The sequence below is a fragment of the Acomys minous genome (genome assembly GCF_964271855.1).
Source record: "Acomys minous genome assembly, chromosome: 7".
Classification (NCBI taxonomy): Eukaryota; Metazoa; Chordata; class Mammalia; order Rodentia; family Muridae; genus Acomys; species Acomys minous.
This window is the reverse complement of record NC_140488.1, coordinates 72,299,154-72,323,613: the sequence shown is the minus strand read 5'-3', so window position 1 is coordinate 72,323,613 and position 24,460 is coordinate 72,299,154. Positions and strand designations below refer to the sequence as shown.

Sequence of the window (24,460 nt, the reverse complement as noted above, 5' to 3'; positions counted from 1 at the left end):
TAATGAACAGATGATAGATAGATAGACAGATTAAGTAGATAAAGTTTGGGGCCAGGAGTGGTAGCTCATACCTGCACTTAAAAATCGGACGCAGGCAGATTTCCATGAGTGTAAGGCTAGCTTGGACTACACTGGAAATTCCAGGCCAGCTTGGGCTGTCTCAAAGAAATAGCAAGAACAAAAAGGATTTTTGAACATATTTGTGCTTTGCAATGAGCATATTAATGATAACAAAGTGAAATGGTCACTTGTATTGCTGATATAATCTGCAAAAACGTGTTGGTTGGAATGCAAAATCAAACTAACCACAACACACCCTTCATATAAGATTAGGTGCCCTAGAAAAATCCAATATGAGCAGAGGTTAGAAAAACAAAACAAAGCAAAAGCAGCAACAACAAAAACAAACAAAACCCATCATCTCCAATGTCATGATTGATTTTTTTTTTTTTTTGACTCTTTATTTTGATTCTGGATGTCACTAGGCTGCCCAGGCTGGCCTTGAACTCTCTTTGCAGCCAAGCAGATCTTGAATTTACAATCCTCCTGCATCAGCATCCTAAGAAGCTGAGATTACAGGCCTGTGCCACCCACCATCACTTTTCTTTTCCTATGTTGAGACAATGTCACAGTCATTTCAACTTTCCTCACCCTCTACGCTGCCCAGCCACCCAACCTGAGCCTGAGGTGAGGCCCTCTGACAACAGAAAGCCTAGTTTAGGTGATCCTTGCCAATTTTTGATAATGAAGGATGCCTTTATTATGATACACACACACACTCTCTTCATCTAGATGCAATGTTTGGTGATCTGGAACTGAATTCTCAGTAAGCATGAGATTTGCTTATATTGAGTTTTAAGTGTTCTTTATAAGTTCTAGATGTAAGTCAGTGGCCCAGCGAATGTCTTCTCATATATGCTCTTCCAGTCTCTAACTTGTCTTTTTTTGTATGCAAAAGTTTCATGAAGTGCTTTGCATTGTGACATACATATAACATTAAATTACCATTTTAAGGCATTCAAATTGTTGTACTGCTATTACCACTAGCCTTGTCAAGAACTCTGTTAATATCTCAAGTTGCAACTCGCCATTAAACAGTCTTTGCCAAATGTCTCTACCCCAGACTCAGGTAACTACTGCTCTGTTGATTTGACTATTCTAGGCCCAGAGCATGTGCTCGTACACTATCCATTGCTTTGTGTCTAGCATATTGCATTTGTAGTACTCATTTGTGCACCATGAGTCAAAATTTCCATGTCATGAGCCAGGCTGTGACAGGGCCTTCCATTGCTTGTTTAAAAGTCTTCTTCAATCTAAGCTATCCAGGGCCTAGGCATTCCCCACCCCACCCCCATGTTGGATCACAGAGTTCTCTTCTTCTCTAGTAAAGATAAGACCTAAGCGGTACCTTTTCTCACTTCCATCAATGTCTCCTTCTCCTCCTCTTCCTCACTTTTCAGTTCTTTCCATGGATTCCAAGTGGACCCCGGAGGGGCTGGCTCTTCAGCACCCACCTAACTTGTACTTTCCTTCCAGCTCCCAGCTAGACGAAATGGCAAACTAGCATCTCTAGCTCATCCTTTCTTTTATCAAATTTACCAGCCAAATCAAGGCTAACATGGAGGATGCTAGCTGTGCCTGCCCTGCTTGTATTTTCTCCTTTACACAAACAAGCGCCTGCCGCTGGGCTGCGCTCCCTGCCTCAGGAGCATTTGTAGTATATAGCAGCTGCCAGGCAACCTCCACAGATGGTATTCTCCACGCTTCTGTGCTACTCTCAAAGCCTAAAATGTAAACCTTTCACTCTTCTCAGGGCGTCTCCATACTCATGTGTTAAATTCCACTCCTCAGACAGGTGGTACTAGAGAGGTGAAGACTGCCTTCCTGGCATTCCTCTCACAGACACTCTGACTCCCAGTGACTTAGCCTTAATTACACATCTTACCACTCCTAGCGGGATCCATGCAACCAGTGCTGTAGCAAAAAGGCACACTAGCATGCACCATATGGGTGGGGGTGGGGGGGGGTGGGAGGTGAGGAAGTGGCTGCATAGAATTTCCAAGAGTGCAATTCATACTCATCTACTTAACCCAGAAAGAGCAACCATGGCAGACAAAGTCATGATTGCACCAAAGTCCAACTTGATAACCAGTTATGAGCTTTTTTGTTTTGTTTTGTTTTGTTTGTTTCTCTGTGTAGGCTTGGCTATCCCGGACTCACCTTGTAGACCAAGCTGGCCTCAAACTTACAGAAATTGCCTGCCTCTACCTCTCAAGTACTGGGATTATAGCTGTGCACTACCATTCCTGGCCAGTTAAGAGCTTTAACTGGGGTTACTAAGAGGTTATGATCCTTAATTGGGGTTACTAACAGGTTATGGGCTTTAATTGTGGTTACTAACAGGAGTACGGTTACAGGTCAGTTACAGGTACTTACTTAAAGGTGATGAATCACTCAGGAAAAAGTGGATTGAACTAGAGGAAAAATGAATTGAACTAGAAATGATCATAATGAGTGAGTTAACCCAGAAGCAGAAAGACTCAAATGGTATATACTCACTTTATCTGCACACTAGCCCAAGGGGCATGTCCCATGAAAGTCTTCACTTACCAGGAAAGTGGATTAGTAGGGAGGACATCCTATTGGGACTCTAGATGAGAGAAGCATGGGAGAATGGGGAAATAGGAGAACCCAGAGGGTCCTAGAAACCTACAAGAAGAACACTATGATGGGCGGATCTGGGCCCAGGGGTCCTGCTCAAACTATGGCACCAGCCAAAGACAGTACGGGAAGTAAACTTCGAACCCCTACCTAGATCTACCCAATGGACAGGACATTCTCCACTATTGAGTGGATAGTGGGGTATGACTTTCACACGAACTCTGGTGCCTCATATTTGACTATGTCCCCTGGATGGGGAGACCTGGTGGCACTCAGAGGAAGGACAGCAGGCTACCAAGAAGAGACTTGATACCCTCTGAGCATATGCAGGAGGAGGAAGCCCCCCTCAGTCACAGTCATAGGGGAGGGGAGTAAGGGGAAAATGGGAGGGAGGGAGGAATGGGAGGACACAAGGGATGGGATAACCATTGAGATGTAATATGAATAAATTAATAAAATATTTTTTTTAAAAGGAAAAGGTGCATCTCTGGAGCTCTCTGGGAAAACTTGGAGGCAACTCAACTAGCCTCTAGACAGTGGGGCGAAGCAGTTTCCTCCTGCAAGCGTGGTTTACTGCTTTCATATAAAGCTGGGGAGAAGCCTTTGAGAGTCTTGCAAGTTTCTATTTGCAAGACATGCCTGAAGTCTCCCTCCTTGGGAGAAGTGTTTCAGCTCATAGGAAACTGCTACACAACATTGAAGCAAATGAGAGTATGGTAGGGATGCTGCATGTGTGACTAGAAATAATCTGCGTGTCCTTCAACCAGACCATTCAGAGATAGATACAGAACACCCTTTTAAGATCTTAAAACTTTTTAAGCTGGGCTTAAGCTTGCTGCTCTAGTCAGGTGGCCAGCCACATTTCTGAGATTTGTGGTGCCTGGGCTTGCCTTGTTATCATCGGGCATATCTCTCTCTCTCTCTCTCTCTCTCTCTCTCTCTCTCTCTCTCTCTCTCTCTCTCTCTCTCTCTCTCTCTCTCTCATTCTGCGGACTTCTGGGCTCAAACACAGTCTACTCTAGTTATTTTTTGCTAATATTATATGGCAGGGCAAGGCAGTGCTGAGGTTCCTCCATATTAGATTCTTGCTGACACCATTTCAAGTTTAGCTAGAATTTGCTCTTCTTGATGGAGAATCCTGTGGAAATTGCCCAACTCCATTCTATGAACCCACAGGCAGGCAGCTGTTCCTAGCTAACTTAGCTTAGCTTCAGTTAAATTGCCTGTTCATGCAGCCCTTCCCCTGCAGCTGCCGCAAGTAAGACACCAGGATGGGTTTTCCTTTTAAAAGCTTCTTGCTCTAAATGCTCAGGGCTACACTTATGTCCTGAATACCTGAGTGCAGTCCCAGCTGCTGGAATAAACACTTTCAATTGGCTATAAACTGGGTCTGAGTGGTTACCTCATGTGAGGGGTGGGGGGTGGAGGGAGTGGGGGGGGTGCGGTATGCTTCCCAGTAACAGTCAACCTGTATTCCCCCAGGATCATGTGTCCTAGGAAAGGGAGTTAACTCAGAAGAAGTAGTATATATAAGTTAAGCCATTAACATACGTGGAGATGCCTTCTATAATCTAAATTACTACATGTCCTCACATTATAGCGTGTAAGTATCCCTATCCATCTCTCCTGTCACCTATCATTTGTGTTGGCCTCGCTTCATTATTTCATGTCTCCTCAAAACAAGTCCTAAAGAAACAACCTCAAGGAGGCTTTTTTCATACTTTAAGGCACTATGTAATGGATGCAATCCTACCTAATTAAAAACAAGAACAAAACCCCCAACAAGGAGTATATCTGTGTAACCCCAGGAATTCAAGGCTAGCCTCAGCTACATAATGAGTTTGAGGCTAGCCCTGGCTACAAGACACCCACTCAGGGAAAAAATACAAAACAGCTGGGTTGTGGTGGTGCACACCTTTAATACTAGCACTTGGAGAGGCAGATGCAGAACGACCAAGGGCAGCCTGATCAATAGAGTGAGTTCCAGGATAGCCAGGACTACCCAGAGAAACTTGTCCCAAACAGCCAAAAAGGCAGGGGGAGGAAAAAGACAGAAGAAAAAAAATAAAAGAAAGAACAGTTCAACCAGGCTTAGTTGGTGGCCTTTAATGCCCTAGGGAGGCAAAGGCAGGCAGTTCTTTCTCCCTCCTTGGTCCTATCCATCTTCAGTCAGCAACTGTATCAGATCCAATATCCTTGGGGAAAGAGAGCAAGGAACAGCTTCTCTTTAAGGAGCCAGTCTTTGTTTTCCATATTGGCCCAACTTCCCCTGACCCTTCTTCACCTAGTTCCCCCTATTAAGAAGAAGAAGAAGAAGAAGAAGAAGAAGAAGAAGAAGAAGAAGAAGAAGAAGAAGAAGAAGAAGAAGAAGAAGGCAGGCTTGCACACCCAGCACTGGAGAAGTTGGGCATAAGCAGCCAGCCAGCCAAACCAACTAACCAGTGAGCCCTAGTACAATGAGAGGCCCTTAGCTCACAAGACACGGTGGAAGATGATGAGCCTGGAGTCAGGGCCTGGAACTGGCTGTTATATGGCAGAGGCATCAGTTGTCAGTTCAGTGGGTGAAGTTGAGAGTTGTAGGGCTTGCGTCACGAAATGGAAGGCACGTGAGCCTCAGCTTTGGCCAGATCTGATTTAAATAGAGGGTTCTTTGGTTGGTTTGGTTCTCCAAATTGAGTCCAGTGACAGCATCAAAACCAACTTTGAATCCCAGTACGTGACTTCTTGAAAGTGTAGTTCTCTTTCCTGGGTGCACAGTCTATCGTGTGCTGGGACTGACATGCCCTGTGCCTGTAGTGATTTAACCTTCCCTCGTGATTGATCTGCCCTGGTGGCTTCCTGATAGAATGGCAAGGAATCTGGAGGAGCAGGCATCCGGCGCCCTACACGTGGTGTTTCCTCAGTAACTGCTGTTTGAATTTCTTCTCTTCTGCCTTTGGAAATGAGGCCATAATAGCAGCAGTATTTTTTCCTTTGCTATTATTTCTTTGAGGTTCACGGGGCACCAGAAGTTCTCTGTGTGTCTCCCATCCTCCACTTGTGACTTTTAGCCTCCAAGCTGCAGGTGTTTCTTGATCTTCCTGGTTCCTAAGAGGAAAAGCAGGAGAGGAAGGGACCAGGTGTCCACAAGCAGGAGCCTCCCTGTGACCCTTCCCCTTGAATGACAGGACTTTTTTAAACACCAGTATTTCCTTCACCCATCCTTTTAAGGCAAAATCTTGAGCAGTTCCTACATCAAGGCAGCTGAAGAGTACTTCCTGTCTTGAGACATTCATCTCACAACTTCCTAGGGTTTCCAGGGTCTCAACCAGTGGGTGATGGCTTCCATTTGTGGATCACATGATGTCCAATGCTAGGCAGCCACTACCTTCTCCAGGGGGCACCCAGGGGATCATATGTAGTTCAGTTCAAGCCATCCCTAAAGCACAAAGGGAAAGATCCTTGTAGAAGGTTCTTAGACTTCCTGAGCTCTCTGCTGGGCAAAAGGGCACTGGACAGACTTCCTGAGCACTGGGGCACTGGACAGACTTCCTGAGCACTGGGGCACTGGACAGACTTCCTGAACACCCTGCAGAGTCCAGGGACACTGGACAGACTTCCTGAACACCCTGCAGAGTCCAGGGACACTGGACAGACTTCCTGAACACCCTGCAGAGTCCAGGGCCACTGGACAGACTTCCTGAACACCCTGCAGAGCACAGAACTCTGGACTGGCTTTTTCCATTCTGTAATTTCAGGCTCCCTGGTCAGGGGTGAGGATGAGATACTTCTGCCTTTTAGTTGGAAGCAGTAAGCCTTCTGTCATTTTGCTCTAGGAGACACAGGGGGACGGGTCAGGACTTGAGATACAGGGGCTGGGGAAGGCAGTGCTACTGCGGCCAGCGAAGATCTTTATCTCTAGCAAATGGGACATTCCTATTTTGCCAGGGTGAAAAGTCCAGCCTCATCTACAGCCTCACTAAGTTAATGGGTGCTCAGAATGGGAGTCCCTCTCTTTCAGTCTGCAAGTCCTCACACCAGCCCAGTATGTGCGCCTGACAGCTCCTTGCCTGGAGCGTGCCCTTTCCCCTCTGCCTCTCTGGAAGAAGCCATTACAGTGCAGATGGAACCTTGAGAACAGACTCAGTTTGACTCCATGATCAGCTTTGCCGCACAATGTCCAGCAGTACGTGCGGTCACCTCCATGGGGACAGGAACACTGGGAGGGCGTCAGACCCATCCACTTTAGCTGGGGGCTGGCTGAGATTTTGACCAGGACAACACAACAGGCAGCAGTGGACAGTAACACAGACACATCAGCAAACCCCAGAACCTTCCCACATGATCTTAGCCAGCTGAGAGGGCCAGGTAATAAGCCAAAATGAAGGTGAGCGTGTCTTGCTGTGCTTCTCGGGTCAGGGCAGTACACACCCATGGTATGCCAATTTGAGCTGTCTCCCTTGCGCTCTGTTGGTTTGTTTGGTTGTTTAGCTGGTTGGTTTTTTCAAGACAGGGTTCCTGTGTATGGCCTTGGCTATGGTGGAACTCACTTTGTACACCAGGCTGGCCTCGAGTTCACATCGATCCGCCTGTCTCTGCCTCCCTGAGGACTGGATCATAGGCGTGCACCACTGTGCCCACATTGGAGCCTTGTCTTGATGGAGCTGTAGAGGGTGTGGCTGTGGAAGATACTTTTTTTGTTGTTTTGTTTTTTAAGACAGGGTCTCTGTATGCTAGCCTTGGCTGTCCTAGACTCACTTTGTAGACCAGGCTGACCTCAAACTCACCGTGATCCACCTTCCTCTGCCTCCCGAATGCTGGGATTAAAGGCACCTGGCTGTGAAAGACACTCTTTATGACTATTTTTGTTTTACTTTTTGAGACAGGTTTTTTCTGTGTGGCCTTAGCTATCCTGGAACTCACTTTGTAAGCCTGGCTGGCCTTGAACTCACATAGGTCCACCTGCCTCTGCCTCCGAGTGCTGGACTTAAAAGCGTACACCAGGGCTAGAGAGATGGCTCAGTGGTTAAGGGCACTGTCTCCCATCAACCACATAGTGGCTTAGAACTATCTATACAGCAGGCAGGTGTACATGGAGATAGAGCACTCATATATGTAAAAAAACAAAAAAAACCTTACACCACTGCTGTTCCATGTAGTAGGAGATTTTTTAAATTCTCACTGTATCAAGTACAGTTATTGAGCATTTAACTTTTACTTCTTTGTATTTTGGCACCTAGACCAAATACAGAATAGCTAAGAGCAAGTAGATACTATGCATTGGCTACACCTAATGGGATACTTTTCTTAAGAAACCAGAGGTTCACCCAGTGTCAACTCACACAGAAAAGACCCTTTACCTTTTCTCTCTTGCATGCGTTCCTGCAGCTGTGTGCTTCTCTCCCCTCCCCCTGTGTGTGTGTGTGTGTGTGTGTGTGTGTGTACTCTGCATACTGCAGGTGTAGGACCTTGCAGGCAAGTAAACAAGATGCCTTGAGAAGGTTTAAAACTGAACCCAGTCTGTTTTCCTACTGAGTACTTACCTAGTTTATATTTAACCCGTTGAAAAGAAAACAATACAACTTATCTCACTATACCTTGGACTCCCTAAGGAATCCATTTTGACCACCTAAATTGAACATACAGCTTTAATCTTAAACTGCATTACTCATTTCTCTCCTGACCCTTCCATGTCTCTGTCTCAGAGTGTTTGTGGTTGGGTGTCTGTGTGTAACAGCATTTGCTAGGAGTAGCAGGATTGAAAGCAGCATCGAAGTGGCAAATAAACCACAGACAAAGCCACTCCTGCCACTTAGAAGGCATATACTGCAGCACAAGGAAGGCGGGTCAGCTGCACCTAGTGTGAGCTTTGCGGTCTGGGAGGCTTATTCAAGCTCATCCAGAGCTGGGTGCTCTTTCTGGAGGCTGGGGGGCTGTAGGAGCAGATAAGAGAGTGGTGTCTTTTCCTGGCTCACGGAAGGCCACTTTGCAGGGTTTCTGAGGACCGCTGAGTTTCTGCCTGTTTACTGACTGGGTCAGAGTCCAGCTTGAGTTGAGCCCAGGCTGCTGCTATCTTGGGGGGTTGGGGCCTGACCTAATCCACTGTAGATGCTGAAAGCACAACTCAGTGACAACCTGTTTGTCATTTTGTTGTAAGACAGTGGCGTCTGATCGTGGCCAACGAAGTAACTTCGTTCCCTGCAAAACTCTGGTAAAAATCAGTCAATCAATCCGTGAGTAGGAGAATGCTGGACAAAGATTCCTCAGCTCTCCCCGTGTTTCACGTGTTGTGTTGTTTGATAATGAACGGCACAGCTCTCTGGGAGCTCACTCTTAGGTGGCCCCAAGGGGCAGGTTCAGCATTCCCAGGTGTGGAGGGGCTGTGGGTCACAGCCGGCCTCTTTCTTTTAACTGCTGGCCTGGCACTGGCCGGCCTCTAGTCATCAGGGCAGCTGTCTCACCATGCATCCAAGCTCCTTCCAGGGTCTGTACAAAGTTGCTGAGGAGTGGGGTACATCTCAGTCACAGCTTCAGGCTCAACAGACCTGGCACACATCTGGAGATCCAAGCTCCTAGAGCCTGCAAGGGAGGGCCTTTGCCATGTGCCTCTGCTGTGGGACACTGAGGACAGGCCCTTCTGTGCCACTTCCCACCTGTGCGCTGTCTGGGCACGCCCTGTAGTCCAGGGGAGCTCCAAGTGCTGCTTCCACAAAAGCTTTGGAAGGGCCCCGGTGGGTGTGCACCTTGGTGTGTCAGGGGCTGCCTGTGCCTGGGCTCCTGTTCCACATCCTGCCTCCCCCTTCCCCCTTCCCCCTTCCCCCTTCCCCCTTCCCCCTTCCCCCCAGGCAGTGCTTGTGAGGAACTGCTCCAACCTAAGCCTCTCCTCTGTGGGGGAGGAGTGGCCCTCGAGGCAGGAAAGCTGCTGGGCTGAGTGGGGGCAGCCAGCAGGGCTGGCCAACTGCTGCTCCTGCTCTGCATTGTCTCAGAGGGCCCCCCTCAGGCTTGCCCCTCCTGCAAGGAGGGGGCAGTGATAAAAGCCTCAGTGCACAGGCTGAAGATCTGTCCATCCCCCCAACACAGCCCACCTTCCTGCCCCCCCACACACACACCTACCCCCACCCCCGTGCAGGGATTTGACAAAATGCTTCATCATGCCTGCTGCTGGCTCTGCCACCAGGCCACACAGTGCCAAGCCTTGTCCAGAAGGTTTTTGGGTTTTGGGTTTTTTTTAGGCACTGCAAACGTACCTCACTTTGGAAAAAGCCCATCTTGCGGTTCTCCAAAGCGCATACTGATGGAAGCAAAGGTATGGATCACTGCAGTGTTATGAAGTCAGGAAGCGGGGCCTAGCATGCCTGCCCGCCAGAAATGCTGCATCTCATTGGGGGAGGGGGGGGCGACGCCGGGGGCAAGAAGCCCAGAAACCCAGATGTGGAGGATGGACAGTCAGGAGATAGGGGACAATGGGCCTACTAGAGGCCAGCCTGAGCAACACCAGACCCTCTTTTCCCCAAGGAGACAGCCCTGTGAAGAAAGGGCTGTTTTCTTGCACTAGCTGGCTCACGCAAGGATGTCTGCAAATGGCGTTTTAGAAGGAAAAGAAATGCTGTCTTGGCACACGTTCGTCAGCTCTCTCCCTCTCACACACACTCAGCTAGGGGAGAAGCTGTCAGGTGGCCAGCCTTCCTTTCCTTCCTTCCTTCCTTCCTTCCTTCCTTCCTTCCTTCCTTAGTGGCTGTCCTACTGAAGTAGTGCTGCTTCTGTGCTGTGGGGCAGGCACTGACATCTGTGCAGCAACAGGCAGCCTTTGTCTGCAGAGCCTCAAGCTGAGCCAGCTGCAAGACTGCAACCCTTGGCACATCTCTGGCCTAGTGCAGCTCCAGTGAGTGCATGTGTGACTGAATGACCCAACTTCCTTTCTTTCCTGTCCGGATGTCAGTGGCTCCTTTTCTAATGTCAAATACATAAAATATTTCTGTCCTGTGATATTTGCCGTTAAATATGAGTGCCACAAAAAGCACTTGCTGAGTGTAAGCCTGCTTTTGGAGGCTGACATTAGTAAGCAGAGAGGAGGTAATCTGTCATTTTCAAGCATGACATTGTTTAGCACGTGCAACAACTCATGACATCACCATTATTTAGTTGGTGTTCACATGGCTGTGTTCATATGATTTGTGAGCAAAATTTACCCAGGAAAAACTCTGTCTTGCTATGAACAGAATACTTCTGGAAGGAGTTTCTGTGTCTGCAGAGCAATGGAAGAACTGAGATCTCAGTCCTGTGGAAAGACTGGAATGTTGCAGGTTTAAATACTAATGAAATATGAGATTATGTGCCACACAATATATGGTATGGAGCTTTTTGTTACCTAAGCCTGGAGGGGGGGTGAGAGAAGGAAGGTTGGGGAGCCCCAGGGAGAGACAGGGAAAGAGACAGCAAGAAAGAGAACAAGAGAGCAACAAGGTGGGTTTGTACTATTATAATCCTGCGTAGGGCCACTCTAAGTTGCAGGGAGGTAATCATGTCATAGGTTGTCAGGCAGACTGGGGCAGGATGCTAACATTCCTTATAATTAAAACATGAAGACAGTGGATTTTTTAAAAATATAAGGTACGTTAAAGTATATAAATGTAGGTTCACTGGAAGCAGCTCTTGGCTGCCATGTAAGGGGAGAAAGGGAAAAAAACAGTAACAAAATGTCCAGATTATATAGTGGAGGGAAAGAAAAAGCTCTGTTCTGAAAAGTTTAGGGTAGAGGGCATGGTATAGGGTATGTCAGCCATGTCCTGCAGCAGATAGGGACAGAGGACTGCTGGGAGAACCTGGAGTTGTTTGCCCCGGGTCTGAAGTACACCATTTCAGCCTTTTGCAAATTTTTGTCCTAAACAGAAGGCAGTGTAACCAGACTTGCTTCAGGAGGTAACAGACCAGGTAGTGACCCTTCCTGAAGGAAATTTATAGCCAGAGGTATCAGAGGTGCCCATACCACTGCAAGCATGGAGATCTTGTCTTCCAGAGCCCTGAAACATTTCAGGTTCTCAGTGGGCCTTCCAAGTATTGCCAGGTAGGGACCCAAAGACCACTCAGCATGGCCAGAGTCTGAATTAAGAGCACGTATTTAGCCAGCCAGCAACTGCCTGCAGAGAAACACTTCTCACGGAGCAGCCTCAAATGCATTTTACAAGGAACTTCTAAAGCAAAAAACCACAGAAAAACTACATCCTGGTTGGCAGTTGCAGGGGAAGTAAACCAAGCAAGCAGTTTTGCAGAAATCAAAAACATAGTTAGCTAGCATTTTGACCCCATGTTTCTAAAACAAGTTAGGATGCTTTCCCATATGACTTTTCATGGTATGGGTAGAAGAGTGGGGAGGTCAGTTACTGCTTAAACCAAAGATGGCTCCAACTAAGACAAGATGGAGGAACACTTTGCTGTGAACCTACTGAGTATAGGAGGTAGTCCCTGAAGAGCCTTTGCATGATGCTATGAGCAGCTTTCTTTCCAGGAATGAATTACAACTTAACTACCTGCCATCACACAGATCCCCCTTTGTGTGCTAACATCACATTGAGGGCTAGTCTACTTTTCCATGCCATTTCACTGGTGACCTCCAGTTGACTTGCTATATCCTTGACAGACTAACTCCTGTAATTTAAATTCTATTGATTTTAGGATACATCTTTTATCTTGTCAACATTTTTTTTTTTGAGACAGAGTTTCTCTGTGTAGCCCCTGGCTGTCCTAGACTCGCTTTGGAGACCAGGCTGGTCTGGAACTCACAGTGATCTGCCTGCTTCTGCCTCCTGAGTGCTGGGATTAAAGGCGTGCACCACCACACCCGGCATCCTGTCTTACATTTTTATTTATGGTAGATTGCTAGCATAACACTGACCCAAGTCCTGTTGCTATTTGGTTTCTAGTATTAAACTTATTAGGGGCTCCTCTTGAACTTCAGCAGAGTCTATAGAAACATGAGGGCCAATGCCGTTCCCATTTTGGATGAAACCATTGAGGTTGGCCTTGTTATGTTGATGATATGTGGTAGCCAAAGGGATAGCCAATTGGACCAAAGCGTAGGTCCTGCTCCAATTGGCTGATTATAAGTTATGGTCCACCATATACCTACTCAGGCTACTCTGGCAATGCTCAGGCTAATGTGTTGTCACATCTCCTCAAGGCATAGAGGGTAGCACATCCAGACACATTTCCAAAGAAGTCCAGCTCTTCTCATCTTAGGAGACATAGGTGTAATTGCTTTTATCAAGGAAGGTCAAATAGTGAGGGGATAGTCTTTGGCTTTGTGGTTGGGAACATAAGGGACAAGGATTTAGCAGAGGGGTTTCCCCAGGCCATCTCATCCTGGAAGAAGACCCTGCATCCCATCCCTAAGGTTTATGGCTTTCACCTAAGCAAGAATGAGACCTCTTGAGCTTTTGACCTCCCTGCTGCACATAAGTAACAACAATAGGGCCTATTAAATGATTCATCTTCCCACAAGCAGTTTCAACCCCTAGTATCTGTCTTACTACTTGTACTTTTTTGAGTCATCCTTAGGAATATCAGGTTTAGAAAAATGGCCCCAGGGTCTCTCTTTATTTTCAAAATGAAACTCACACATTCCCATGATGAATGCTTCCAGGTCTGAGGCTTTGCTTTTAAAAAAAAAAAAATTTTTTTTTTTTAATGGAGGACTGGGTTACATGAAAAGTCCTTGCAGTTTCCCAGAACTATTCAGATTTTGTCTTGTCATTTTCTAAGGTGTGTGCCATGAGGCTTGGGGTCCATCAGTGGGACCTTCTCTTCAGAGTACAGAGTGTCATATAATATGTCACCACAATCATGATATGGAGGAGATCCATGGAAGAAAAAGTTGGAACACACATATTTGTCCATCCAAGAAAGTTCTCTAAGTTTCCACAGAGTAAGAAAGCCTCTTGTCTACTTGGACTTGAGTAACTATTTGCCTATCTATCTATCTATCTATCTTATATGTATGTATCTATCTATCTTGTATGTGTGTATCTATCAATCATATCTACCTATCATATATTTGTCTATTGATCATATATTGATCAATTTATCATCTATCTATCCATCCAGTTAGGAGAAAAACTTCATTCCAGCACAAGCGTCAGTGAGCTTGAAGTGAAGGAATAGTCCTGTAAACAAGAGAAGGTTGAAAAGAAAACCCATACAGAGCCAAAGATTTCCATGTTAACCCAGTTGTTGATGACAGAAACTTGTTTTCTTTGTTCTAGTTAGAGGAATATGAAGCCTCAAAGTTAGCCAGAAAAGTACGTTCTTTTCCCAACAAAGCCACACTCAAGTCTTCTGTAACATTCTTGCTATGTGTGGTCAATTGTTTTATTTTTTGTTTAATACAGTTTAGGTGTATGGATGTTTAGTTGTATATATACCTGTCCACCACATTCGTGCTGGGCCTGTTGAAGTCAGAAGAAATCGGGTCCCCAGAAATGGGAGTTAAGACAGTTGTGAGCCACTATGGGTGCTAGAAATTGAACTAAGGTCCTCTAGAAGAGCAGCCAGTGCGCTTCATCTGATCCATCTCTCCAGCCTGGACAGCTGTTACTTACAAGTATAGCTTAGCATTCATATAGCCAACTGAACAACGGACACTCATTCCAACACTAAATTACAGGTGTCACCTAATGGGTCAACCACAGCTTGTTAAAGAAAACAGCTTGAGCCTAGAGATACCCTGCCATACAAGTATACCAATCAATCGTGTTTTTTTTTAAGTGTTTGATTTAAGTGCTCAATTCTGCATACCCAGAACTTAATTTTCTAGGTGTTTTGGTTAAAATACTCTTGATTTTAAAATACTATTTTAAGCTTTTTTTTTCAAGTTTATTTTGTTTTACTTGGTTTAGGCTTAACTTTCACAAAATATACAAAAAGCTATAGAACAGAAGATAGAAAGTGGCCTCTCCCTCTATCTTGTATTTATAAATAAAGTACATTTATATGTAGCATGACTATAAACACAGTTTTAGACATATTAAAGATTTGTCGTTGTTTTCAAGACAAGGATTCTCTGTAACAGCCCTGGCTGTCCTGGACTTCCTTTGTAGATTAGGCTGACCTCGAACTCAGAGAGATCAGCCTGCCTCTGCCTCCCTGAGTGCTGGGTTACAGGTGTGCACCGCCACCGCCCATCACATTGGGCTTCATAAGGTGAGGGCATTGAGCCTGGGGCTTCCTGCATGCTAGGCAAACACTACCAGCTGAGTTGTATTCCTAGCCCAAAATCGATTTTTGAGGCTGCTTCTCTCAGTATAGCTCAGGCTGAGCAGAAAGTCACTACATAGCTGTGACTGGCCTTGAGCGCATGGTAATTTTCCTGCCTCAGTTGCTGAGTGCTGGCATTACCGATGTGAGCCACCAAGCCAGGCTTATCCTAGTCTTCTTTATCCGTTCATCTGGCTTCTATACGTAGTGATACCCTGAACAAGAACTGCTGGTGTCTCTTTGGGGTTCTGGTTTCACTTCCTTTGAATGCAAATCCAAAGGACTACTGAGTTGTGTGGTGAGTTCATCTATAATTTTTTCCAGTTCTTCCTATATTCTGTTGTACAATGGCTATACTGCACTACATTTCCACCAGTATACTGGGACCCTCTTTCCTCTTTAGCCTTCCGAATACATCTGCTCTCTTTCTTTTAACACAGGTGTGAGGCTGTAGGAAATGTACTGTCTTTTCTAGTCTAGAAAAGAGTTACATAAGACAAAATCCCATTACATTTTTTCTGTAAAGAAGCTGCTTGGCACCAGGCGTGGGCGTGGTGGCGCACGCCTTTAACCCCAGCACTCGGGAGGCAGGGGCAGGTGGATCACTGTGAGTTCGAGGCCAGCCTGGTCTACAGAGTGAGTCCAGGACAGCCAGGGCTACACAGAGAAACCATGTCTCAAAAGAGAAGAGGAGGAGGAGGAACACTGCTTGGCAGAAATTCAGATTCACCCAGGGTCAGCACTTGAAGTCCAAACATGTTCTTGGGTTTCCTTTCTTCTTAGAAATCTGCAAATCGTGTAAGAATGTAAGGCAGAGGACCTCCTTTCCGTCAGGAATGAACACCTAGTGGGGGACCGCCCCACCCCTGTAATTTTGCCTGCTTGACTTGACACAGCTATGCACCTTTCTGCAGAAGTAAAACTTCTTATTTAACCTAAATCACTTTTTTTTTTTCTGAGACAGGGTCTCTCTATGATATCTTGGTGGTCCTGGACTCACTCTGTAGACCAGGCTGGCCTCAAACAGCGATCCACCTGCCTCTGCCTCCCGAGTGCTGGGACTAAAGGCATGCGCCACCACGCCTCGCCCAACCTAAATAACTTGATAGAGTACTGTCATTGTGTTGCCTTTTAATTAATTAATTTTATTTTATGTGCATTGTTGTTTTGCCTGCATGTTTGTCTGTGTGAGGGTGTTAGATTCTCTGGAACTGGAGTTACAGACAGTAGTGAGCTGTCTGTCATGTAGGTGCTGGGATTTGATCCTGTCTCTTTTGAAGAACAGTCAGTGCACTTAACTGATGAGCCATCTCTCCAGCCCGGTCTGGCATTTTCTTGAGACCTCAGACCCAGATTCCCATCCTAAGAGGTGCACATGACCACCTTGTGTGAAGGACCCTGGCTCAAAAAAAATAAAGAAAAGAAAAAAGAACCGAACGTGGTGGTGCATGCCTCTAATCCCAGCACTTGGGAGGTAGAGGCAGGCAGATCTCTGTGAGTTCGAGGCTAGCCTGGTCTACAAAGTGGGTCCAGGACAGCCAAGGTTACACAGAGAAACCCTGTCTCAAAAAAAATAAAAAATAAAAAAAGAAAGAAAAAAGAAAAAGCAAGCCCAGAGCACAGGGCAATCTCAACTAGCATATCCTGGTCCAATTGGACATATGCTCACTCACCTTCTGTGTGCTGCTCACCCAGTCAGGGTTGGTTGAAGGCCCCCTACTCCCCCACCCCCTTCCAGAGCCTTCTCTAACGTATCTTGATCTTAACTATTTGCTAGCCATTCCTCACTTGGCCAGCATCACTACCTTGTGACTCTGCAGGTGTCTTGCTGTTAATGCTTCGAAGTCCTCTCTCTGGCTATCTTAGTTGCTGTTCTTGACTGTCTGCTGACTATTTTTTACTTGCTGGTGTTGCTACCTTTGCCCTTGCAGGTGTCCCATGTGCTGTTAATTTCATTAAGCATTCTTTTGTTCTCACAGTTGCCAGAAGGCAGCTGCAGTGTTCTCTTTGTCTACTGCAGGATGGTCTGGGGTCTCTTTCCTGAAAGCGGGAGGGATCGTTAGATACCATCTTTACTTACAGCTTAGTCTATTATAATTAGCTACATTAGAAGTGATATATTAAAGGCTGTAATATGACAGCGCTACAGTGCCTAGCATGTGTTTCTCAAAGGGGAAAGGTTTCCAAAAGGGTACCTTGCCTTTGCCACTGGCCTTGCTTCTTAGAGCCCCTTTGTCTCTTTTCAGACCTACTTGGCTATCTCATGCCCAGCTATAAATGACTCTTTGTGCTGCTTCTGGAATTGTTGTTTTAGCCTTAATATCCAGTCCCACTGTAGCATACAGAATAACTTGTAGTTTTCACCTTAGGCTCTTTTTCTTTCTACTTATCATGAGCTAACTCCTGCCTCAACACGTAACCTAATTATTAGAGAATTACATAATTATGTGCAACTAGAAATTCATATTTTGCACACTAAATTATAAAGAATTTGTGAAGCTTCAAATTTTTGAAAAAAGGTAGCTGGGCGTGGTGGGGCACACCTATAATCCCGAGCACTCGGGAGGCAGAGGCAGGCGGATCACTGTGAGTTCGAGGCCAGCCTGGTCTACAAAGCGAGTCCAGGACAGCCAAGGCTACACAGAGAAACCCTGTCTCAAAAAAAACAAAAAAAAATTTTTTTAAAGGTGTTTGCACAATTTCTTTCTTTCTTTTTCTTTTTTCTTTTTGTTTTGATGCCAGCACTCAGGAGGCAGAGGCAGGCAGCTCTCTGTGAGTTCAAGGCCAATCTTGTCTATAGAGCAGATTCCAAGACAGCCAGAGTTATACAGAGAAACTCTATTGAAACTGCCCCCCAAACAAAAATGGAAAAGAAAAGAAAAGAGGTAACAACTGAGCCAGGCAGTAGTAACATACACCTTTAATCCCAGCACTTGGGGAGACGGAGGCAGATGGACCACTGTGAGTTTGAGGCCAGCATGGTCTACAGAGTGAGTCCAGGACAGCCAAGGCTACACAGAGAAACCCTGTCTTGGGGGAAAAAAAGAGGTAACAACTGGTTTTCTGAATGTGCAACATACATGGAATATAGACAAATGATAACATTTGCTAAATTGTACCTGGACAAACATTCATGAGGTTCCCCACACTGGGGTCACCATATAGTTAATCCATCTGTTGTCTTGAATCTTAAGGAATAGACTTCCTATTCTTTAAGAATAGGTGGGTGCCTCTTGTACAGCTTTCCACTTGCAGCTTGCTATGCCTTTGAAGGGACAAAGCACACTTTCTTTGGGCCATCCATAATGTATGGTCAACAGCTTTAAGTGGCCTCCCTCTCTGTATATACACACATTTAAAAAAAATAATAAAGCCTTTCTATGGAGCCCCCACTGACCCGAAAAGCACTATGTAGTCTTGAATCACCATAATCCTTCAGTTTTTGCCTCCTGAGTATTAGGATTATGAGCATGGGCTACCATGCCTCTTGATGGTGTTTACTATTTTCTTTCTTTTCTTTTTTTCTCTCGTTTTTTTGAGACAGGGTTTCTCTGTGTAGCCTTGGCTGTCCTGGACTCACTTTGTAGACCAGGCTGGTCTTGAACTCACAGTGATCCACCTGCCTCTGCCTCCTGAGTGCTGGGATTAAAGGCGTGTTTACCATTTTATAGATTCATCTTCTTTCAAAGAGATTCTCTTCACCAAGTATATAGAAAGAGTGTCCTGGAGACAACTGGAGAGGATGGGTAGCTACAGAAATAGAAAATGTTTGTCCAGTGTCCCTGTGCTCTGCAGAGAGCTCAGGATACCTGTCCAGTGCCCCTGTACTCTGCAGAGAGCTCAGGATACCTGTCCAGTGCCCCTGTACTCTGCAGAGAGCTCAGGATACCTGTCCAGTGCCCCTGTACTCTGCAGAGAGCTCAGGATACCTGTCCAGTGCCCTTGTACTCTGCAGAGAGCTCAGGATACCTGTCCAGTGCCCCTGTACTCTGCAGAGAGCTCAGGATACCTGTCCAGTGCCCCTGTACTCTGCAGAGAGCTCAGGATACCTGTCCAGTGCCCCTGTACTCTGCAGAGAGCTCAGGATACCTGTCCAGTGCCCTTGTACTCTGCAGAGAGCTCAGGATACCTGTCCAGTGCCCCTGTACTCTGCAGAGAGCTCAGGATACCTGTCCAGTGCCCCTCTGGAGAACTTGCAAACAATGCTGGCCTCCTTGTGCTAGTGAGTCAGCTTCAAAAAAGGGTGCAAGCTCTGAGGGCACTTTACGAAGGGGGATGGCTGAGAAGGTGGATCGCTGGAACCAAAGAGAAAGGCCACCAGTCATAAATGGGGTCACTTGGAATCCCAGGAATGTGATAGGCAAACATCCAAAAGGAGAGGAGAAAAAAAAATTAATACAGAGAAACAAGTCAAAAAGGAGGCAGTGTGGCCCATTAGTCTGCTTTGGGGGAGCTACTTCTGAGGGTTCTGGTCCAGAAAAGAAAACTTCAAAGCTTACACAAGGAAAGAATTAAAAAAGTTAAGTGCAACAGACAGCAGTTACTGTCCACCAGTTAGAAAGAGAACTTTGAACTTTAAGTACTGAGCAAACATTAGGTCTAGCAAACACAACAGGAGCCCTAGGTTAGTTACTAATTTGTTAACAAACTATTAAATAAAAACCAGAGGTCACCTAGCTTCATTTGCAGTCCTCGCTGTATTTTGTGTCTTTACACTATGCATATTACAATGTAAATAACAAATGTGAAACTGCTCCAATTGACAAGTCACAGAATGAACCACATCATCACATCATAGCTCAAATTAAACTTGTCCTCAGATACTCTTGAAATACATAGCTATTTTGATCCCTCTCATTTTATGTTTTGTTTTTGTTTATTTGACACAGGGTTTCTCTGTGTAGCCTTGGCTGTCCTGGACTCACTCTGTAGACCAAGCTGGCCTCAAACTCACAGCGATCTGCCTGCCTCTGCCTTCCTGAGTGCTGGGATTAGAGGTGTGTGCCAATATGGCCAGCTGATCCCTCCCATCTTTAAGTGGTAAAACACACACACACACACACACACACACACACACACACACACACATATATATATACACACACACACGTGTGTGTGTGTGTGTGTGTGTGTGTGTGTGTGTGTGTGTATAGAGAGAGAGAGAGATGTGCTTGAAATGCTGACCTTTAGCTCTTTGCTTGGCTAAACTTTCCAGTTATAACATTAATGTAGTAAAATGCTTACATGGCACATAAATGTTCTCACGTGAACAATGAAAGATGGCACTAATTTTTGGCACTTACAGAATGGCTTGATAAAATGACAATCCAGGCTAGGTGTGTGGCTCATGCCTTTAATTCCAACATTTGGGAGGCTGAATTAGATCTCTGTAAACCTAAGGTCAGCCTGGTCTACACAGCAAGTTCTAGGCCAGTCAGTGCTACACAGTAAGAAAATGTCTAAAAAAAAAAAAGAAAAGAAAGGAAGGAAGGAAGGAAGGAAGGAAGGAAAAAAACAGCAAGCAAGCAAACAAACAATGCCTTCCTGCAATTAAAGTAGGATTTGTAAGGATTAAAGTTATTACAAAAAACTTAAGTGATAAAGGGGTGATTGTCTCACTGCCTCCAATTTGAAGGGCCTATGTATCTATTCTTCAACCCAAAGTCCACTCATCCATTTCCCTACATATGTAAAATAAAGGACATCTCTATTATAACCTTAAGGCTATATATTGGCTGTTGAGAAGGGTGGCCTTGATAGATGGGCCCACAGCCTTAAGATTGTAATAGTAGCCAATACTGTTAAACTACCAGTTCCACTCATACATAACCAATAACTGTTGTAACTCTCACAGATGTGCCCAATCATTTTTTCAGAGCTTGGATGCTCTGAAAATGTCCCTCAGCAGTCTCTCTTGATTATATAAATAAGCTTGGGGGGCGGGAGAGGGGCCTGGTGCGGCAAGTCAGTTTGCAGGGATTTTCTGAGTCTACTGAACTTCCCTTTAGAACTTCTTGAGTTTTAATGAGCTTCTCTCCCAGGTGGAATGCGTCAGTTTGTAGAAGCCGTTTTGGTGTGTGTGTGTGTGTGTGTGTGTGTGTGTGTGTGTGTGTGTGTGTGTGTGTGTGTGTGTGTAATCAAACACAAAAGGCTCACATTTTGCTGAATGCAAAGCCTAAGTAAGCACAGCCAAGACGCAAAGGAAGGATGCTGTCCATGGACCGGAGAAGCATGCAGATTCAGCTCAGAAGGGCTCCACATAGTCATCCAGAAGTGGGCCAGTTCCTCAGCATGCTCAGTCTAGGAATACATGCCAGACTTTGCTCAGTTTATGATTGCAATTTTCTGTTTTTTTTATTTCATTTTTTATTTTTTGGTTTTTCGACACAGGGTTTCTCTGTGTGGCCTTGGCTGTCCTGGACTCGCTTTGTAGACCAGGCTGACCTCGAACTCACAGAAATCTGCCTGCCTCTGCCTCCCTGAGTGCTGGGATTAAAGGAGTGCACCACCACACCTGGCTTGATTACAGTTTTCAAAGGAGAGGAGAGGAGATAGATTTTTGCTGTTTAGTTCAAATCTCAGAGAGCACGTACCAAAGATTCCAGGGACGAACAGCCAATGCCTGTGGGCATGGCCATCTGGCACCGTAGAGTTGCAGCTGAAAATGAAGGGTATTTTGAAGGTGGGTTAACTGGAGAGTGTGCCCCTGAAAGTACCTGCTTTGCTTAGTCCCTAAGATCCGTACATGTTTGTGTGGGTATCTTCTTTAATTTGCCTCCCTATGTGAGCTAGGTTCTCTTTCTGAATGTGGAATTCGCTGATGAACTCCAGGATTGCTCCTGGCTCCACACCCTCGTGCTGTGATGCTGTCCCAGCATCATTTAGCTGAGTGCTATGGATTCAAAGCCAGATTCTCACAACGCTTGGCAGATACTCGACTGAGGCATCTTCCAAGCATTTGTATATAAGATTTTGATGACATCTGTCCTTCCGAAACCCAGCGAAGTATGACATTAGATTAAGGATGTCTTCCAGTGGGATTTATTTGGCATATTAAATACATTACGCCATGTTCCCCTAAATTAAAACATTCAGTCCAAGAGGGAAGAGGGTGGTTCACTAAACACAGGAAGCTCAGAAATTAGAAGCCTCATAAGATCCCTCTCCAAAAGTGTAAATGCAGAAAACAACCACTGCTCTCCTCTTTTTGAGAGCCTCAGATTTCTCCTCACGTTGCTGCGAGTTGTACAGGGAGTCCAGAGACTCAGCTTCCAGGCGCTGCCACCTGTGTTCCTGTCCACAGCCCTTCACTCGTCATGCTCCTGAAGAAGCCCCGGGAAGCTCCCTGTAACACCAAGCTAGACTTGAATGAAGTGCTTCTTTCGTCTGTTGTTGCAGCGTGAACAGATGTGTGCTCATATCTCCCCAGGAAGTCACAACAACTTGTAAGGTCGACATATTTTAGAACTTTGAGTTTTAGCGGGGCTCTATCCCTCCTCTCCCACCAAGTGTGCCCATGGATGTGTTCTAAATGAACTGTACATTTTCTTGAACCTGAGCTGTAGTGTCTTTAGGAAGCCAGGATAAAGGCCTGCCACTTTCCCTTCCTTGTCAGTTTCCCAAATATGTTAAATCCTTACTGTCCATCATGTTTGTTGGCCGGGGCCACAAAAACAAATCACAGAACACGTGGCTTTTGTCTTTTATTGTTGTTTATTTTGCGCACATTCATTCTCTCTGTCTCTTGCTTGTTCTCTCTTTCATTTGTTTTCCACGGCTGCTATCCCAAGCTGTCCTTGAACTGACTATGTATGCAGCCAAAAATGAATACGAACTTCTGATCCTCCTGCTCCCACCTTCTCAGTGCTGGGATCACAAGCACACAATCACCAAAGCCAGTTCATGCATTGCTAGGGGTGGAACTCAGGGCTTTGTGCGTGCTAGCCCTCTATCAACTGAGCAACACGCCCAGTCCTGAACAGCATTATCACTATTTCTATTTAATTGCAGGGACTTGTGGTGTCTATTTTCCTGCCCTGGCTGGAGGAAGAGGCTCTGGCAGAAGTCCTGATGTCAATGGTAAATAGAAGAGGGGTGCCCAGGCAAGTCTGAAGGTTGGTGGTGGTGTAATTTGGAGCCCCCTCTGTCTAAGAGCCTTCAACAAACTGTGTTGACAGCCGAGCCGACCAGAGCCAGCGGAAGACTGGCCCCCAGCACAGACTGCAACCAGAGATGAAAGAGCTCATCTCTCCCCAACAACTGGCTTCTGCAAATCTGTTCCAAGCCAGGGACAGATGGGAAAGCTCAGCTTCCACCTCCCCTCTCCTTCTGTCCCCCCTGCCCTACTTCCCTCTGTTGCAACACAGAGGAGAGAGGGAACATACAGTGACCTAGATGGAAAGCCCACCTTGTGCTTTCACTTCTTGGGCTGACAGGACGGACGGACACACACACACACACACACACACACACACACACACACACACACACAAGCCAGCCTGACCTTATACAAGCAGCTTTTTCATCAGCCCAGCTGCAACAGGCCTCAATGGGTAGCTCTTAGCCAGCTGGCTTTTGCCAGTGCCAGAGGCCTGGATGCTTTTCTGAAGACTTTAGATCCAGACTCAGTCAGCTGCTGGGAGTTCCTGAGGCCCGCTAGAGCAGTGCTGCAGGCCTCTACCTTGCATTTGCTCTGCTCCTGCTCTGAAAGCCTCAGCTCCTGCCCCCAATCAGCTCTTCCTTTAGGGATTCCATCGTTTGTGCCAGAGACTTGCTTTTAGAATAAACCTTGACAAAGCTTTGCTAGTTCCTGACCAAGGCCCTATATTGAAACTCCGGTCCTTCCCCGTCAATACCATTGACAACCTCGGTGGTCCATTAAGACCCCCATCATGATAGCCAGGGCCACGGCAGTTTCAAAATATAAAATGGCCTTGTCTAGACAAACGACTCCAGAAGGGAGACTGCAGGCTTGCAAGTGCTGTAAGGCCCAGCAGTTGCACTCCCCAAACCTCCTATATAAACTCCAAGCATACTTTCTCCTTTCAAAGACACCCCTTTCCCACTGCCTGCCCCCTCGATGTTTGAAATAAGCAGTCCCTACTTTTGAGGTTAACACGGGTCTCTTCGGCTTTCGTATCTTTAAGCTGACATAGCAACTTACCACCTCTGCCATTCATCCTCCACCTGCCCTCTGTAGACGCCTTCAGAGGACCACTCTCAGACCCTAACATTTGCTGCCAAGCTCCCGGTTGACATGTAAAGGCACCAAGGATTTATTTTAGAGCTACAACACTAACTCAACTTGGTTGGCATCTTGCAGTTTTAGGGTTTCTGTGTTCCCGTAAAGAGTTTCTCTGGCATCAAATAAAAGTCATCATCCTTATTGTTTTTCTTTCTTTACATCTTTCTTTCCTTGCCTTTTTTTTTGGGGGGGGGGGACAGGCTTTCTCTGTGTAACAGTGCTGGCTGTCCTGGAACTCGCTCTGTAATCCATGCTGGCCTCGAACTCACAGGATATCCACCTGCTCTCTGATTTTTTGTCTTTTGGGGGACAGGGTTTCTCTTGTAG

At 46.0% G+C, this 24,460-nt stretch overlaps 1 protein-coding gene across 3 annotated transcripts in view; it reads left to right on the top strand.

The window, feature by feature from the left end:
• LOC311602370 (uncharacterized protein) overlaps positions 1-24,460 on the top strand; it is a 40,904-nt gene extending 16,444 nt beyond the window's left edge. Inside the window, exons 2-4 of one of the 3 annotated variants that reach the window (XM_084790322.1) lie at positions 9,873-9,946; positions 22,900-22,968; positions 23,067-24,460. In XM_084790322.1, coding sequence (XP_084646448.1) covers positions 9,873-9,946; positions 22,900-22,968; positions 23,067-23,125 — 202 coding nt within the window. In that variant the 3' untranslated portion in view covers positions 23,126-24,460. Of the gene's footprint in view, positions 1-9,872; positions 9,947-22,192; positions 22,340-22,899 lie in introns of all 3 variants that reach the window. The other 2 variants (XR_014780734.1, XR_014780733.1) reach the window with 2 other exon arrangements.